At 45.4% G+C, this 20180-nt stretch overlaps 1 protein-coding gene across 1 annotated transcript in view; it reads right to left on the bottom strand.

Moving 5' to 3' along the window:
• Positions 1–1021: 1021 nt before the first annotated feature.
• The window catches only part of g2e3 (G2/M-phase specific E3 ubiquitin protein ligase), a gene marked incomplete at both ends in the record, with an annotated part of 51110 nt that continues 31951 nt past the window's right edge, over positions 1022–20180 (bottom strand). The window contains 6 exons of the mRNA XM_080523887.1: positions 1022–1266; positions 3484–3695; positions 5822–5994; positions 9118–9299; positions 9780–10062; positions 16239–16393. Of these exons, the coding sequence (XP_080380013.1) occupies positions 1022–1266; positions 3484–3695; positions 5822–5994; positions 9118–9299; positions 9780–10062; positions 16239–16393 (1250 nt within the window). The remainder of the gene's footprint in view (positions 1267–3483; positions 3696–5821; positions 5995–9117; positions 9300–9779; positions 10063–16238; positions 16394–20180) is intronic.

Below are 20180 nucleotides of genomic sequence, written 5' to 3'. Positions count from 1 at the left end.
TACTTAGACTCAGTGGCTCTAGGCAGCCTTTATCTGCATGTTGGGAATAGACAAGGGCAGTGTCCAAATGGAATGCTATGAAGCAGGAGTCTTCAGAGGGGGGAGAAGATTATCTTTTAATAGTATTTAACATGTCCTTTTGTCTGGGTTAAATAGTTGCACTTGGACATCGTGGGAGCTGTACCTGTATACTGGAGAAAGAGCTGTATTTGAACCTTGTAAGCTACATTTTGTAATAAATCTATTATCTGAAAGAATAGTGCAACCCGTGTAAAACGTCCATCATTGCTGAAGACCTTATATTGTGCGAGAGCTGCGACTTTACAGAGAATTGTTGGAACAAATACAACGCAGAGACTACGAGACAGAGATCTCTCAAACCAAAAGACGACAAACATAATTATCATGTTCATATAATTAATAATTATAATATTAATAATAATTATCATGTTCATCATAGAGTAATTAGAACACGGTAACACATTAAACAGGTTTATATTGTGGAAAAACACCAATAAAAAGAGCCTAGAAAAAATCTAAAAAGTAGCACCACAAACATCTTGTATTCCAGACATTTTATCACCATAAATAGTGTAGTGGTGGTCTAGTGGATAGTGAGTTGGACTTGGGATCGGAAGGTTGTGAGTTCAAATCCCGCCTGAAGCCACACCACTACTAGTGTGCCCTTGGGTAAGGCACTTAGCCCTCAGTTACTCCAGGGGGAATGTCCCTGTAATTCGTAATTGTAAGTCGCTTTGGATAAAAGCGTCTGCTAAATGGCAAAATTATAATTATATAAAATTATCACCAGACAACCACCAGTATCAAACCACCACCCAAGCATACCTGCATTCAGAACAGGGGAGGCTGGTGGAGGTAGAAAACGGAGGACAGGCTCATTGTAATACAATGAACAGCCTCCCCAGATTTAGAGCAAAAAGTGAGTAAAGTAAAAACATAAGATTATATATAAACATAAGACGTCTATATATAAGACCATGGCTGAAGTTCAAGACCGCAATCAGATGGTCTGGATCACAGTGAGACGCACTGCGTAATCCATGTGCTTCTTGAAGGAGTCGTAGGTGGACACCACAGGCAGGACCAGGTGGTTGTCGCTGGGCTGTCTCTCGGGCAAGGCCCCCGCTGGGTCCTGGGGGTTTAAGAAGGACAGGCTGGGGCGGGGGTGGAACCCTACAGCTGGCACCACGTCAGCCGCGGTGGCGAACACCAGCACGTCCTCTAGCGACGTTGCACATCTGCCCACTGTGATGAGAAACAAAGACGGGTCAGGTCAGGGTGGATATGGAGAGGGGGAGGAGGATGGGGTGGGGGCGTCTCAAACTTAGAAAGGGAGGCCCCTTTCTCCATCATCCCCTCTGATTGGAAGGAACTGGACAGCTGAAAGAGGATCGTCCCAACAGGCGTCCGCCATTTTGCTTTCACCTATCCCCAGGTTTCAAATCAGTAAAGGAGCAGAGACGAAGGACAGGAAGCGAGCCACTTTAGACTAACGAGATGTGTGGTTATGTTAGGGTCAGAGTCATGTGGTTATGTTAGGGTCAGAGTCATGTGGTTATGTTAGGGTCAGAGTCATGTGGTTATGTTAGAGTCAGAGTCATGTGGTTATGTTAGGGTCAGAGTCATGTGGTTATGTTAGGGTCTGAGTCATGTGGTTATGTTGGGGTCTGAGTCATGTGGTTAAGTTAGAGTCAGAGTCATGTGGTTATGTTAGGGTCAGAGTCATGTGGTTATGTTAAGAGTCAGAGTCATGTGGTTATGTTAGAGTCAGAGTAATGTGGTTATGTTAGGGTCAGAGTCATGTGGTTAAGTTAGAGTCATGTGGTTATGTTAGGGTCAGAGTCATGTGGTTATGTTAGAGTCAGAGTCATGTGGTTATGTTAGGGTCTGAGTCATGTGGTTATGTTGGGGTCTGAGCAGTGGCGTAGCGCAAAATCCCGGGGCCCCCCCGCAAGGTGGCGGCGGGGGCCCTTTCGCAACGGAGGTTAAAAGAAAACGTGCGTTTTTTAGAGTCCGATGCGTTATTGACGTTGTAAAATTTCGCAATATGCACTCTACATTCTAAATGCTTGACTTAGCAAAAGGTACAAACAAGTGAGAGCAATAGCCTATAACTAAAACCAAATGGTAGACCACAGCAGTAGAATGTATTATAAGTAGAAAAGTACAAGCTTTATTTCTTTTAACAAAGTGTGGTGTGCACAGCAGTGCGATATCTGTAAACATACAATCTGTAGACTCTCCGCTAAGGGTTGCCAGATGGGATTGAGAATTTCCAACCTAACAAATCTAAAAACTTCTAAATCCACCAAAAACCAGCCCATCTGGCAACCCTGTCTCCGCTGCATCAGAGTCTACTTGTTGCGCAAAATAGGCCAGGGTTTTGTCAAATCCTTTGTTGGACATCTCGTTTCTTAAGTCCTGGTATATTGTGGCATTTCTTTACTGTTTGCCATCTGGAATACCCAGGGAGACGCAGACAGCAGAAGTAGAATAGAATAGTAGAATAGAAAAAGAAACCGCTATAACCAGCTGAATGATGTACCTGTATGATGCACTGACAGCCTGTGACTGTGAACCTGGCCGGACCCTGCCCTTCTGCCTGAGTTTGAGTATGATGCTGCCCAAATAAACGTTATTGTTTAGTGCTGTACGCTTTCGTGGTATTATATTGTGTGAATTATCATCTGTATGTTGTTTTCTTTCACTCGACTAACCGCCGAGATAATACTTGAGACATGTACTTCCGTATTTTTATTATTATTTTTTTTTACAATATCGGACCGACAGTCCCACATATAGCGGCTATAATGTCCGAATAGAGAATCTACCACCACCTAAAGAATGCTTATTGTACTTGTATCCATGTTGAGAGTGAATGACACAGGGACAGACAATCAGGCAGCAAGGTGCACCGAAGCGAACTGACGCTGAACCCCTCATATAGGGCTTTCACACCGGCAAAGAACCGTGCCGGTTCGCGTTCGCGTTTGGGGAAAAAAAAAAGTTTGTATCCAATGTTAGGGGGCCCCTTAGTGGCTGGGGCCCCCCCGCGGTGCGTCGCTTGCGGGCCCGTCCGCTACGCCACTGGGTCTGAGGCATGTGGTTAAGTTAGAGTCAGAGTCATGTGGTTATGTTAGGGTCAGAGTCATGTGGTTATGTTAAGAGTCAGAGTCATGTGGTTATGTTAGAGTCAGAGTAATGTGGTTATGTTAGGGTCAGAGTCATGTGGTTAAGTTAGAGTCAGAGTCATGTGGTTATGTTAGGGTCAGAGTCATGTGGTTAAGTTAGATTCAGAGTCATGTGGTTATGTTGGGGTCTGAGTCAGGGGAGGCTGGTGGACATCGGAAACCGCAGGGGCGGCTCATTGTAACGCATGGGATAGAATAAAGAATCATGTTTGATACCATTCCTTATTCCATTCTGTGCATTCCGATGCCTCCTCTGGTCTAAGTGCAGTACCTTCACACTCCAGTAGGTAGTGCCTCCAGAAGGTCACGACGCAGCTCTCTTTGGCCGAAGGCTCCTGACTGTCGGAGAACTGGACGGTGAACAGGTCAGCTACGGCCTCGGCGGTCAGCTTGGCAACAGGACCGCAGAACAGGCTGAGGAAAACCTCAGGGAACATCTGGACCTGGTCAAACACCCCCAGTGTCTTCAGACCCTCACATAACCTAGAACACACAGAGGGAGAGATAAGTGTTCATTAGTGAAAGGTGCAGTATGTAGTTTTGCATGTTGCTGCCCCCCATTGGCCACACTGAGAATTTAAAAACGTGCATATTGTGCTACATTTACTACTAATAGTGCCAAACATGTGGATATCCATGTATACAAAGCAAACGTGAAACAGGCATGTGAAGGCCAGTATCCTACCCGACACCAGATTGGAGAGAACAGCTTAGTTTGATCTTCCCAGCACTTTCAGTGAATGTACTTCAGCATGTGATCTCATTTCTTGATGGCTACTGATTTATCATGACCATTTAGCACTGTTTTAAAGCTAAAGCCGACATACTGGACCTTTAACGAAAGGCTGTAACAACGTCTGAAACAAAGTTGTCATAACGAAAAACGGTAGTCATAATGAGAATGGTAGTGAATAGTTTGAAACTGAGTTTTTATTTATTTACGTGTTTATGTACAGTATGTATCTGAGCAAGGGCAGAACAAATGCTCTCAGATGGTGACAGACGTGAAAAAAGCTATGGAACATCCGCAGATATACAGACCTTCTGTATGGTAAGGTATACAGACCTTCTGTATGGTAAGATATACACACCTTCTGTATGGTAAGATATACACACCTTCTGTATGGTAAGATATACAGACCTTCTGTATGGTAAGATATACAGACCTTCTGTATGGTAAGATATACACACCTTCTGTATGGTAAGATATACAGACCTTCTGTATGGTAAGATATACAGACCTTCTGTATGGTAAGATATACACACCTTCTGTATGGTAAGATATACAGACCTTCTGTATGGTAAGATATACAGACCTTCTGTATGGTAAGATACAGGGTTCGAGTTATGTGGGAGTCAATGGGAGCTGAGCTCCCATAAGGAAGGTCTGAGCTCCCATGAAAGCAGTAAAATCATACATCTGTGGGGGTCGCTAATAATACATTACCACAACCATTATTGGATCATAAATGTCAATGTAATGAGTATTATTTATATTTATTTATATGATAAATATTCAAAAATAAACACGTTTTCCAAAAGAACTACGCGCACCAGCATTAATCTCCTGTGAATGACAATATGCCTTTGACTGCCTGCACTTTACCACCAAGACACTATGGGGCGCAGTAGAATATTGTGCAACAGCAGAATATGATCGTTGAGAGCTTGCGAACGTGAAAACACGATTATTGAGAAGAAAACATTCAGTAGCTAGCTATCATGCCGCCCCAAAAAAGGCCACTGCAGCCGACCGAGTCGACAAGCCTGGAAAGTTTCGGGTTTTCATCCAAGAAACCAAACTTGAATTCAGCTGCACCTGTTATGACACCTAACGTTGAAACTGTTGAAATAGCAGAGCTCAAACAAATCCAAGTGCTTCCGAAGAAAGTAGCAGAACTCACCTCCAGTATGTATAAGGAGACAGCTAGCTAGTTCGTTCAGGGCAGCCTATACTGTCTAAAGAAAGGATGCCTTATACAAAACTGAATCCAATTATGAAACTTAATGAGATGAATGGCGCGACAGTTGGCCCCTGCTCACCGATCCGATCATTCATGTGCCCAGATTGTAGAGCACATTGCACAAGAGATGAAATACAAATTCATTTCTAATGTCAAATCACTTGATTCCCGTAGTAGCATAACATTAGATGAAAGCACAATTCATGGACGAGCATACATGATTATTTATGTCAGGTGCGATGTCACTGGAAATGGAGATGTGGACAATGTGTCGTGCTAACAGGGAAAGTGAATGGACTGTATAGCAAAAACAACAAAATTATTGGCCGAGATACCCGTGACTATCGCTTATAGCTGTTGTTTCATGTGGTGCTGTTGATGTGGTGAAAATTAGCCTATGGCTAATTAAAACTTGTAAGTCCTCCTAACGCTGTGTGGGCATGATTCGCGCGCGTGCATGAGAACATTTCGCACTGTTATTTTGGAGACCCCCACAAAGCTCAGCTTATAACTCGAACCCTGGTAAGATATACAGACCTTCTGTATGGTAAGTGCATTCTGTGGTTATGTTAGATAGGCAGATATACAGACCTTCTGTATGGTAAGTGCATTCTGTGGTTATGTTAGATAGGCAGATATACAGACCTTCTGTATGGTAAGTGCATTCTGGTAATCAGATGGAAGTTGACCAGGTCCTCTACCAGCGGGTCTCGGTCTGAGAGGCTGTGGACGTGTCTCATGCAGCCAGCCACCTCCAGGTACTCTGAGGCTGACTGCATGGTCTCTCTCAACGCCTCCACGGACTGGCTCTGCTGGATCTGAAACAGGAGAACGTGACCAGGGGAGGCAGAACACCAGGGAAGGCTGGGGGAGGTAGAACACCAGGGGAGGCTGGGGGTGGTAGAACACCAGGGGAGGCTGGGGGAGGTAGAACACCAGGGGAGGCTGGGGGAGGTAGAACACCAGGGAAGGCTGGTGGAGGTAGAACACCAGGGGAGGCTGGGGGAGGTAGAACACCAGGGGAGGCAGAACACCAGGGGAGGCTGGTGGAGGTAGAACACCAGGGGAGGCTGGTGGAGGTAGAACACCAGGGGAGGCTGGTGGAGGTAGCACTCAGAGGACCAGCTCGTTGTAATGCGTTGAATGGAATCAAACACACGTGTACGATGAGCCCGTCATCTGATTTCTACCTCCGCTGGACCGATATATCGCCTGTGACACACAGCTTTGAAGAGGCCATCAAAAGAGCATTCCGGTCCGACTTTATAACAGTTATGCAGTGTTTCCTCTATATGCATTGATTCGGGCCACCACGAATACATTTTCTCCGCCACTAATTGATTCAGTCCACTTTGATTCAATGTCAGCCATAGTAGAAAGGCAGAGCGAGATATTATCACGGGAGAACAGAAAAAAAGCAGATTGAAGCTCGATTTAGGCCGCTTTCAGACCTACACGTTCCGATTTAGGGTGTAGTAAATTACAATATGTTACAATGTTGCAATTAACCTCGTCTCAGACTGAATTGCTTTCAACACGCGTGAAGCAACGCGCTTGCAAAACAGTTTTGGGATTGGTCCAAATCAGATTTACATGGTGAAAAACATTTGGACAATAAGAGACACAAGGTGTGGTCGCATGGTCTAATTACAGGGCAAAATGCGAGGGGCAAAAATAATCTATTGCCTCTAAAATCATCACGAACAGAACGGTGGAGGTTCGGGTAAACAGGGATCATGTCGGTGTCATCAAAGGTAAGAATTAGTTTTCTTTAACTCAGCTGATGCATTACCTTGCTATTGGTTGTTTACCGAATCTGTCACACTGTGATTTTACTTGTGTAAACAGTTAGTGAGTAACGTTAGCCGGTTTTGTGCGTGTACTCTCATGTAGGCCTACTTCGTATTGATGAGCTGATGATATTTCATTGTGTGTGTGTGTGTGTGTGTGTGTGTGTGTGTGTGTGTGTATATACAGTATATCTCAAAAGTGAGTACACCCTTTAGATTTTTGCAAATATTCTGTCATATCCTTTCAGGGGATAACACTATCTTAATGAAACGTTGATATAACTTAAAGTTGTCAGTGTGCTGCTTGAATAACAGTATAGATTTATTGTCCATTGAAAATTACTCAGTACACAGCTGTTAATGTCTAAACAGCTGGCAACAAAAGTGAGTACACCCCATAGTGAACATGTCTAAATTGTGTCCAAAGTGTCAATATTTTGTGTGACCACCATTGTTATCTAGCACTGCTTTAACCCTCCTGGGCATGGAATTCACCAGAGCTGCACAGGTTGCTTCTGGAATCTTCTTCCACTCCTCCATGACGACATCACGGAGCCCACGGATGTTGGACACCTTGCACTCCTCCACCTTCCTCTTGAGGATGCCCCACATGTGCTCAATTGGGTTTAGGTCTGGAGACATACTTGGCCAGTCCATCACCTTAACCTTCAGCTTCTTCAGCAAGGCCGTTGTCATCTTGGAGGTGTGTTTAGGGTCATTATCATGTTGGAAAACTGCCCTACGGCCCAGTTTCCGAAGAGAGGGGATCATGCTCTGCTGCAGGATGTCACAGTATATATTGGAATTCATGTGTCCCTCAATGAAATGCAGCTCCCCAGTGCCGGCAGCACTCATGCAGCCCCAGACCATGATGCTGCCACCACCATGCTTGACTGTAGGCAAAACACATTTGTCTTGGTACTCCTCACCAGGGTGCCGCCACACACGCCGGACACCATCTGACCCAAACAGGTGTATTTTGGTCTCATCAGACCACAGGACATGGTTCCAGTAACTCATGTTCTTGGATTCATTGTCTTCAGCAAACTGTTTGCGGGCTTTCTTATGCATCGGTTTCAGAAGAGGCTTCTCTCTGGGGCGACAGCCATACAAACCGATTTGATGCAGTGTGCGGCGTATGGTCTGGGCACTGACAGACTGACATCCCACTTCTGCAACCTCTGCAGCAATGCTGGAAGCACTCGCACGTCTATTTTTGGAAACCAACCTCTGGATATGACGCTGAGCACGTGGACTCAACTTCTTTGGTCGACCCTGGCGAGGCCTGTTCCGAGTGGAACCTGTCCTGGAAAACCGCTGTATGATCTTAGCCACTGTGCTGCAACTCATTTTCAGGGTGTTGGCAATCTTCTTATAGCCAAGGCCATCTTTGTGAAGCGCAATAATCATTTTTTTCAGCCGCTCAGAGAGTTCCTTGCCATGAGGTGCCATGTTGTCCAGCATTCAGAGAGAATTGTGCCCAAAACACCAAATTGGTGTCATAGTGGTCATGTTCACTATGGGGTGTACTCACTTTTGTTGCCAGCTGTTTAGACATTAACAGCTGTGTACTGAGTAATTTTCAAAGGACAATACATCTATACTGTTATTCAAGCAGCACACTGACTACTTTAAGTTATATCAAAGTTTCAGTAGGATAATGTTATCCCCTGAAAGGATATAACAGAATATTTGCAAAAATCTAAAGGGTGTACTCACTTTTGAGATATACTGTATGTATGTATGTGACTGTCAGTCACACGTTTATATTCTACGGAAGTTGTTCAGTGCTGTATGAAAAAAAGTCACCACCCCGCCACCTAATGTAAAAAATCCTGGAGGAAACACTGGTTATGTATCAACGTGGTTCCTCTAAAATCGTGAGATTTAACACTAGAAAAGCAGTGCCTATTTGACCTACTATGTGGTTACAATGGAAAGCTGCAATTTATACAAAACGGGCACTAGTTGGCCGTCTTGTAAATTAGCCAGCCTCCTACACAGAAAAACTGCAAAATAGCTCTATACTAGCTTCTCCTGATGTGATTTTGAAAATGTAAGGATACTGGGTGGTAGAACGCACATATCCTATCCCTGGAACAGACAGAATAGAACACGGTGGAAAAGACGCGTAAAAAAGAAAAGTCGTACCGTCTTGATTTTGTGTGTGAAGTGCGTGTCTCCTATTTCGTCCAGGGTGAGGGGGGCGTGCCTGGGGTAGTTGAAGAGACACCTGTAGAGAGCCCTGGAGAAGAAGGCTGGGGGGGGGCCTCCGTGCACCAGGCTGAGAGACAGCAGACAGCCCACGTCGTAGTACAGGTCCTCACGCAGGGCTGGGGGGGAGACGCAGGAGAACACAACCAGGAGACACTAAGACACTGGGCAGACAGACAGCGGAGGTAGGAAGAGGACAGGCTTGTTGGAATGCAGGGAGCAGAATCAGGAATGGTATTGGTTTGAGTCCCACTCATATTTGTCATCTTATTGGACAGATACAGTGAAGACAGACAGGAAAGTAAGGAGGAGAAGTGAGAGAGAGGGCATGTCAGCAGGAAATGGGCCTGATTCGAACCCATGCCGACATGGGCATATGTGTGTACTGTAGACCATCGTGCTAGACCACTGGACCACCCCAGGCCACGGCACACACGTGTTTGATACCGTTCCTGATTCTACCTCCACTGGCCTGTAGAAAGTAACCATAATCTACTCTGTCATACGGTAGGTATGACATATCATTCTCAAAAAGAACCCCCAAAAATCTGATGTGGATGTGGGTACAGGAGGTGGGGGGGTTACGAGGGTTACTCTACCTTGTGAGTTGAGGGTCAGGTTCTTGGCCCTGTCGGGGCCCTGGAAGAGCACACAGTTCTGCAGCTGCTGCGTCAGGAGCCTGAGGAAGTGGCGGGTGTCTCCTCCAGGAGAGTCGCACCACGGGCTCTGCTGCCTGGCGCTGCTGAACCTGACAGACAGGGCCTGGGACGGGTCGAACTCACTCCTGTTCACCAGCTCCAGGCCAGCCTCCAGGGCTGCGCTGCCGCTCACCGCCACTAGGGGCGCCTGCTTCTGGACGGACGGTATCCGGCTGGCCAGGGCCTGTAGGAGGCCCATGGGAGAGCTCCCTGATAGAGATGGCCTGACAGAGAGAGATAGGAACTTTTTCAATTCTATCTACCAGTGGAGGCTGGTGGAAGTAGAAATCGGAGGATGGACTCATTGTAATGCTGGAATGGAATAAGGAATAGTATCAGTCCATTCCTGCATGACAATGAGCCTGTCCTCCATTTCTGACCTCCATATGGATTGTGTAAAAAAAAAGAAAAATCAATTAAAATATTTGTGAGGTACAACACATCTGAACAGACACTATAGACACAGCAAAAGAAAAAACAACTAATTCTTCCTTGTTCTAGCACCGTGACTGCCGATGGCCCCTGGACCTAGCATTGATTACTAGGGCTGGGTTAAGAAAATCGATCGAAAATCGATTTTAAAAAAATCAAGTCGATCATAATTTCATAAATCCAGAGATGGATTTTTTATGCCTTTTCCTTAGACCGTATTCCTTTTATGCCTTGTCCAACTAGGCGGTAAATTTAAAAAACATGACGACAGAGAAGAGCTGGACAAAAGCAAAGCCATATGTAAGCTGTGCAAAGTGGAGGTGAAATATTGTGGAAATACCACAAATCTACGAAACCACTTACTGAGACATCACCCAGACCAGACGCAGAGTTTCCTCTATATGCATTGATTCGTGGCGGGCCGCCACGAATACATTTTCTCCGCCACTGATTGATTCAGTCCACTTTATGACCGGAGAACAGAAAAAAAGATTGATTGAAGATTGAAGCTAGTTTAGGTCGCTTTCAGACCTATATTTCGTTCCGATTTAGGGTGTAGTAAGTTACAATATGTTACAATGTTGCAATTAACCTCGTCGGCGACGCGCTTGCAAAACTGTTTTGTGATTGGTCCGAATTTAGCGGGACATTTGGATTTCTGGAAATCCCTTCCCTCTCTCTTCGCCGGTCGCCGGTCCCTTTAATCCCGTATCCTAATCGAAAATGCAACATCATCAGCGACGACTGTGGGTTATTGCATTTACTGCTGTTCTCTGGTTCATGTTCTTATACCAGTGCTCACTATAGAATATTTTAAATGAACATTCGTAATGTAGTCTGATGTTCATGCAGTGGCGTACCGCAAAATCCCGAGGCCGCCCCGCAAGGTGGCGGCGAGGGCCCTTTCGCAACGGAGGTTAAAAAAAACGTGCGTTTTTTAGAGTCCGATGCGTTATTGACGTTGCGAAATTTCGCAATATGCACTCTACATTCTAAATGCTTGACTTAGCAAAAGGTACAAACAAGTGAGAGCAATAGCCTATAACTAAAACCAAATGGTAGACTACATCAGTAGAATGTATTATAAGTAGAAAAGTACAAGCTTTATTTCTTTTAACAAAGTGTGGTGTGCACAGCAGTGCGATATCTGTAAACATACATCTGTAGACTCTCCGCTAAGGGTTGCCAGATGGGATTGAGAATTTCCAACCTAACCAATCTAAAAACGGCTAAATCCACCAAAAACCAGCCAATCTGGCAACCCTGTCTCCGCTGCATCAGAGTCTACTTGTTGCGCAAAATAGGCCAGGGTTTTGTCAAATCCTTTGTTGGACATCTCGTTTCTTAAGTCCTGGTATATTGTGGCATTTCTTTACTGTTTGCCATCTGGAATACCCAGGGAGATGCAGACAGCAGAAGTAGAATAGAATAGTAGAATAGAAAAAGAAACCGCTATAACCAGCTGAATGATGTACCTGTATGATGCACTGGCAGTCTGTGACAGTGTGTGCACCTGCCCGGACCCTGCCCTTCTACCTGAGTTTGAGTATGATGCTGCCCAAATGAATGCTATTGTTTAGTGATGCTGCCCAAATAAATGTTATTGTTTAGTGCCGTACGCTTTCGTGGTATTATATTGTGTGAATTATCATCTGTATGTTGTTTTCTTTCACTCGACTAACCGCAGAGATAATACTTGAGACATGTACTTCCGTAAGCATTAATCAGGCAGGCAACTACGCCAGGATCCTGTTCGTGGACTTCAGCTCGGCCTTCAACACGATCCTCCCACACATCCTGGAGCACCAGCTATCCCTGCTGCAGGTGCCGGACTCCACCTGCAGGTGGATTACGGACTTCCTGACTGACAGGTCTCAGCGGGTGAAGCTGGGGAAGAGCATTTCCAGCTCCAGGTCCACCAGCACGGGCTCCCCACAGGGCTGCGTCCTGTCTCCAGCACTATTCTCCCTTTACACCAACAGCTGTGTCTCCCGCCACCCCTCGGTCAAGCTCCTGAAGTTTGCAGACGACACCACCCTGGTGGGCCTCATCTCCGGGGGGGACGAATCTGCCTACAGGGGTGAGATCGAGGGGCTGCAGAGCTGGTGCAGTTTAAACAATCTGGAGCTCAATGCTCTGAAAACAGTGGAGATGGTGGTGGACTTCCGTAGGAAAGCAGCCCTGCCCCCTCCCATCACGCTGGGAGGTACCCCGGTGGCCTCCGTGGAGTCATGCCGCTTTCTAGGCATGACCATCTCCCGGGACCTCAAGTGGGAGCGGAACACCGAGGCCCTCACGAAGAAGGCCCAGAAGAGGATGTTCTTCCTCCGGCAGCTGAGGAAACTCAGGCTGCCGAGGTCCATGATGGTCCAGTTTTACACGGCCATCATAGAGTCCATCCTCACCCACTCCATCATCACCTGGTTCCCTGCTGCAACGACCAAGGACAAGGCCAAGTTGCAGCGGGTGTTACGTTCAGCAGAGAGGGTGATCGGCTGTCCCTTGCCCCCCCTCAACTCCCTGCATGACACCAGGGCTCTGAGGAGGGCAAGGAAGATCATGGCAGACCCCTTCCACCCCGGCCACGGCCTCCTCACCCTGCTTCCCTCTGGAAGAAGGTTGCGGCTGCCTAAGGCACTGAAGGCCCGCCACAGGCTCAGTTTCTACCCCTCAGCCACCAGGCTGATAAATGACTCTGGCTTCCCCCTCCCCCCCGCCCCCAAGTCTGCCCAGGACTGAATATGCACTGACTCACTGTAAAAACTCTGCACTGCACTTTATATTGCACTATCCAATGCACTGTTGTCTGTCCTGTGTTGTCCTGTTTTTTGACACGTGAAAAAAGTATAAACGCACTTACTGTAATGTCGAAGCAAATTCCTATATGTGTACGCATAATGGCAATAAACGTTATCTGAATCTGAATCTGAATCTGAATTAATCCAACTGTCCTGCAGTTCTAATTTGACGATGTGTCCCTATACCATGGCGGAGTGGTCAATAACAACTCTCAAAAGGCTTTTGACAGACGCGAAAAATGCAGAAAATCGAACCTGTTCCGATTTTTTTTTGGACGGACGAATATTACGGATTCGGTGTGCAAGCGTGATTGACACAACATGAGTTCTAATAAAAAAAAATAACGGACGTAAAAAACGCATTGGTGTGCAAGGGCCAGAAGCTACATTGGGTAAAAGAAAAGATGACATTTTTCGAAGTTTCGCTGAATTTTGTTCCTTTTTATAGGAAAGTTCCCGTTTTTGCGCACCGCTGAGGTATTTTCACTTGCTCATTTTCGTGTGACGTCAAAGTCATGTTGCTATTGGATACGGCTAACTATGTTTATATTTTTAAATATAGGCCTATATATTAAAATTAAGGTTGACACAATGAAGGGCCACTTATTTTCTTTGTTTTAAGTTGGTATCCGATGTTAGGGGGCCCCCTAGTGGCTGGGGCCCCCCCGCGGTGCGTCGCTTGCGGGCCCGTCCGCTACGCCACTGTGTTCATGGTCAAGTAAATCAGGCTATTTTGTGAAACAAATAATGTTCCCGAGCAGCCTCGCACCTAACGCTAGCTTCGAACTATTCATAGCATAAACGTTGGTAAATGTCACAAACGACACAGTATTGGCAGGGGAAAAGAAGGGGAGTCGAATTTTTATTGACAACGGATTTACATGCGGGAAAAACATGCAGCTAAAATTCAGGGAACATTTGGACAATAAGAGACACAACGGAGCTGTGGTCGCATGGTCTAACTACAGGGCAATATGCGCGGGGCAAAAATAATCTATTGCCTCTAAAATCACCACGAACAGAACGGTGGAGGTACGGGTAAACAGGGCTCATGTCGGTGTCATCAAAGGTAAGAGTTGGTTTTCTTAAACTAAGTTGATAGCATTACCTTGCTGTTGGTTGTTTACCGAATGCTCCATCTGACTGTCACACTGTGATTTTACTTGTGTAAACAGTTAATGAGTAACGTTAGCCCGTTTTGTGCGTGTACTCTCATGTAGGCCTACTTCGTATTGATGAGCTGATGATCTTTCATTATGTGTGTGTGGTGTGTGTGTGTGTGTGTGTGTATGTATGTGTGTATGTAACTGTCAGTCACAAGTTTATATTCTACGGATGTTGTTCAGTGCTGTATGCACGTTCCCGGTTCCCTGTGTACTCTACTTGTGTACTTCATATTTGATGAGCTGATTATCTCTCGTGTACTTCATATTCGATGAGCTGATGATCTTTCTGTGTGTGTGTGACTGTGTGTGTGTGTGTGTGTGTGTGTGTGTGTGTGTCTTAGCCTGTCAGTCACATGTAGGCTATATGTTCAGTGCTGTATGCGTGTTCCGCATGTTCTGCTGCAGCTGTAGGATATCTTGGTATTTGATCACCTTCTATACCTGTTCGGCTTTAATGGCTTAACCACTATTATTAATTTATTTTTATGTTGCCACCCTCTAGTTTTCGGTGAAATTACGTCTTTGTTTTGAGCGCCAGTGCGCGTTTCATGCGCGTGCATGCGAAAATGGACCACTCCGCCACAAATGTGAAAAATCTTGGAGGAAACACTGAGACGTGACGTATGAGACATCACCCAGACCAGATGTATGAGACATCACCCAGACCAGACGTGACGTATGAGACATCACCCAGACCAGACCAGACCAGTATGCAAAAGCAGATCCGGAACAAGCCTCACTGGAGAAGACGCTTGTTTGTTACAATCCAATTCTCCATGCGCCCAAAAAATAACAGAGGCTGTCAGAAGTTTCATATGCAAGGATATACACCCATACAGCGCTGTTTCATATGCAAGGATATACACCCGTACAGCGTTGTTTCATATGCAAGGATATACACCCGTACAGCGTTGTTTCATATGCAAGGATATACGCCCGTACAGCGTTGTTTCATATGCAAGGATATACACCCGTACAGCGTTGTTTCATATGCAAGGATATACACCCGTTCGAAGCCTTGTAGAGTACTAGAACCACGCTACAGTTGAGTGAAGTGATAATCCCAAACATGTATGCAAATGTGAAACATGATGTCGCAACTTGTACATCAGCTCCTTTTCTTGCAGAAAAATCACCAAAAAGTGAGAAAGCAGTAATGGAGAAGCAGTCATGAAGAAGCAGTCATGAAGAAGCAGTCATGAAGAAGCAGTCATGAAGGGCTGTAGTTTCATGGACTTTACGGTTTGCAATGTCAAGAGTTTATTTTCCCCCCCCAAATACCCTCATCTATTGCACTATTTTCAGTGTTTTGCACATTTTAATTTCTAATGCAAATATGCTATTTGAGACAATCAACACTACAGCAAATTGTATGTTTTCCTGAGGGATGAGTCTTATTTACAGGTAGGCTATGTTTGTAGCCCCTATATTTACACTGGCTGCAGTAAAGAAAGCACCTTCTGTAGTGTCTGATTTTGCACAACTTGTGTTGGTCAATTCTGGTCATGTTCATTTATGTTCCAATAAAAAGTACATTCATGTAACTGCTTTGGAGTCAATTCTTAATGTAAACATTGATATTTTTAACAATGCAACATGTTAGAGGGTTCCTTGAACCATGTATAGCATTAGTTCTGAGAATCTCTTTCATATTCAAGCAAAATTGTCATTGTAACTAAATAATTGAATCAGACTCGAATCGAATGGAATCGTGAATCGAAACCTTGTGAATCAGAATCGAATCGTTTTGGGAATTTAGTGGCGATACCCAGCCCTATTGATTACAGCATTGACTGATGGATAGATGATTGATTCACTTTTGGATAAAGGAGTCTGCTCTCAACACCAAAAATGTAAATGTAAACGGGAGGCTGGTGGGAGGTAGAAATCGGAGGACAGGCTCATCGCAATGAATGGAACGGAATAAGTTAAAAGCACATTTGAACCCGTCCTCCGACCTCTACCTCCACCAGCCTCCCCGCCGGGTCACAGGAGGTACAGCAGACGTACCTTTTGAGGATGACGTTGGACTGGGCGGAGGACAGGCGGGAGGACAGGCGGTGTTTGGCTGTCCTCGTCCTGCCCTGCTCTGCTGCCTGAGGAGAGCCGTGTCTGGACACTGTGGAGAGACACAACACAGTTATAGACAGAGACCAAATCTAAGACAGAGACCAAATCTTTTACAAGTAGCAACTAGGAAGTGGGGCCGCGTTGGAAGGTGGGGGCGGCGCCCTAGCACCCTCTATTGGCCAGCCGCCACTGACAGAGACACACTGGTTATAGACAGAGACACACTGGTTATAGAGAGAGACACATTGGTTATAGACAGAGACACACCAGTGTTTCCTCTATATGCATTAATTCGTGGCGGGCCGCCACAAATGAATTTTCTCCGCCACTAATTCATTCAGTTATTATGACCGGAGAACAGAAAAAAAGCAGATTGAAGCTAGATTTAGGCCGCTTCCAGACCTACATTTCGTTACGATTTAGGGTGTAGTAAATTACAATATGTTACAATGTTGCAATTAACCTCGTCGTTTGTGTTCGCACTGCAATCGAGACTGAATCGCTCTCAACAGGCGCGCGGCGCGAGGCAACGCGCTTGCAAAACAGTTTTGTGATCGGTCCGAATTTCGAGGAACATTTGGATTTCAGGAAATCACTCTGCTCTCTTTCTCTTCGCCCATCGCCGGTGCCTTTAATCCCGTATCCTAATCGAAAATGCAACATCATCAGCGACGACTGTGACTAGCGACTAGCATAAACGTTGGTAAATGTCATAAACGACACAGTATTGGCAGGGGGAAAGAAGGGGAGTCGGATTTTTATTGACAACGGAGTTACATGCTGGAAAAACATGCAGCTAAAATTCAGGGAACATTTGGACAATAAGAGACACAAGGTGTGGTCGCATGGTCTAATTACAGGGCAAAATGCGCGGGGCAAAAATAATCTATTGCCTCTAAAATCATCACGAACAGAACGGCGGAGGTACGGGTAAACAGGGTTCATGTCGCTGTCATTAAAGGTAAGAATTGGTTTTCTTTAACTCAGCTGATGCATTACCTTGCTGTTGGTTGTTTACCGAATCTGTCACACTGTGATTTTACTTGTGTAAACAGTTAGTGAGTAACGTTAGTCGGTTTTGTGCGTGTACTCTCATGTAGGCCTACTTCGTATTGATGAGTGATGACCTTTCATTGTGTGTGTGTGTGTATGTATGTATGTGACTGTCAGTCACAAGTTTACATTCTACAGATGTTGTTCAGCGCTGTATGCGCGTTCCCGGTTCCATGTGTACTCTACTCTTGTGTACTTCATATTCGATGAGCTGATTATCTCTCGTGTACTTCATATTCGATGAGCTGATGATCTTTCTGTGTGTGTCAGTGTCTTGGGCGTATCTGTCAGTCACATGTATATTATACGGTAACCGATGTTCAGTGCTGTATGCGCGTTCCGCATGTTCTGCTGCAGCTGTAGGATATCTTGGTATTTGATCATGTACCACAGCTATGCTGACGACACTCAGCTTTATATCTCAGTAACTCCCAACGACTACAAGATGATCGACCACCTGATAGATTGTATTGCCGATATTAATATTTGGATGACACAAAACTTTCTCCAACTCAATCAAGAAAAAACAGAGGTATTGATCATTGGCGAGAAAACTGGGAGAGAGAAATTATCTGCACACTTGAAAACACTAGCTCTTAACACTAAGTGTCAGGCTAGGAATGTTGGTGTCATAATTGACCCAGATCTAAATTTTGAAACTCATATTAATAATACTATTAAAACATCCTTCTACCATCTAAGAAACATCACTAAGGTACAATCATTTCTCTCCCAGGCAGACACTGAAAAATTAATGCATGCTTTTGTTACTAGTAGGCTAGATTACTGTAATGCTCTCCTGACAGGTCTCCCCAAAAAAATGATTAATAGACTACAAATGGTTCAAAATGCTGCTGCTCGTGTCCTTACTAGGACCAAACGAAGAGCGCACATCACACCTGTCTTGAGATCACTACACTGGCTCCCTGTCAGTCATAGAATAGACTTTAAGATCCTTTTACTAGTCTATAAATCACTCCACTGCGATGCACCCAATTACATGGTGGACATGCTCATAAGATAAACACCAGCTAGACCCCTACGGTCTAGTGGCACGGAACTTTTAATAGTGCCAGAGGCTAGGACAAAGAGATTTGGAGGATCAGCTTTTAGCATATATGCTCCTAGATTGTGGAACACCCTACCTGAGGGCCTGAGGTTGTCTAAAACTCAGGACATTTTTAAGCGTGACCTCAAAACCTACTTATTCAATGTCGCCTTTTGATACTAAGGGAGACATTGGACATTATAGAACTAGGATCACTAGGCCATTACACCATACTCGTGTTTTGAGATTTGTGTTGACAGGAAAATGGACCCGGGTGCTGATGAGGCACTGTCAGCTCCCAGTAGCACCTAGAGCAGTACTGGAACCGGTACAAGGGTGTACCAGGACCACCATCAGGTTGTATTGCTGTCATCTTTATTGTCTTTATTGTGTTGTTGCATCATAACTGTGTTTAAGATTCTCTTTTGGCAGGACCTGTGACCATGCTGGATGCAGAACGATGCAGATATAACACTAAATTTATGGACAGTGTGTACGCCGATAATATGCAAGGAATTTTTCCTGGATACATGGTGTACAGGTTTTTGCCCTTGCTTGCTTGCTTTGTGCCGGTGGCCCTTGGCCTTCCCTTGGGGCCCCCCGGCTTCCCTGTGTCCCTGACCATTTTTAAAGCACTAAATGGACTGGCCCCCCTTTACCTCTCTGAGCTCTTGCACCGCCACACCCCTTCCAGATCCCTCAGATCAGCAGACCAGCTGCTGCTGGTGGTGCCCAGAACCAGGCTGAAAACCAGGGGGAACAGAGCTTTTTCGGCTGCTGCACCTAAACTCTGGAACAGCCTCCCCCTCCACGTACGGGCTGCTCAGACCCTGGAGATGTTTAAATCTTTCCTTAAAACATACCTGTTTTCCCTAGCCTTCCCCCCCACCTAGCTATTGGTCCCTGGCTTTTATTATCTTGTGGTTTTTGTTGTAGGTCCCTGGCTCTTATTGTCTTATTGTTTTATTGTTTTGGTCCTTTTGTCTTCTCTTTTGATTTTGCCATGTTTTGTGTTGCATTGTGTTGTGTGCATTGTGCTTGCTTGTTTCCTGCATTTTATCTATTTTTACTGTGAAGCACTTTGGCTCAGCATTGCTGTACGTAAGGTGCTATACAAATAAAGTTGACTTGACTTGACTTGTGTGCCTGGTCTGTTCCGCCGCCGGGCACCTGCTTGGCCGTCCTTGTGCGGGGCCTCTTGGGTCTGTGCTTGCTTGGCTGGGCCGGGTGTGTTGGTGGTAGGGCGGGCTGGGTGCGTGGGGCGGCGGGGGCTCCCCGGGGGGGGGGGGGTGTGGGGGCCCACCGCTGGGTACTGGTAGGCAAACTGGCTAGTAGTCGCTCTATGTGTAGAGGGCTGCAAGGGAATTTTTCCTGGCTACATAGTGTACAGGTTTTTACTTTTGCCTGCTCGCGGCTCTGTCAGTATTGATTGATTGATTGACTGATTGACTGAACATTTTCATTGTGTAAAGCTCATTGAGTTGCATCTTTTAAGAAATGCGCTATACAAATAAAATTTGATTTGATTTGATTTGATCACCTTCTATATAAAATCACCTGCTCGGCTTTAATGACATAACCTCTATTTAAAAAAAAAAAATGTTGCCACCCTCTAGTTTTTGGTGAAATTACGTCTTTGGTTTGAGCGCCAGTGCGCGTTTCATGCGCGTGCACGCGAAAAATCACCACCCCGCCACTTATGTGAAAAGTCCTGGAGGAAACAGGATATATAACT

The sequence above is a fragment of the Nansenia antarctica genome, assembly GCF_963989245.1.
Source record: "Nansenia antarctica genome assembly, chromosome: 1".
In the NCBI taxonomy this organism is placed as follows: domain Eukaryota; kingdom Metazoa; phylum Chordata; class Actinopteri; order Argentiniformes; family Microstomatidae; genus Nansenia; species Nansenia antarctica.
This window is presented reverse-complemented; position numbering and strand designations above follow the sequence as displayed.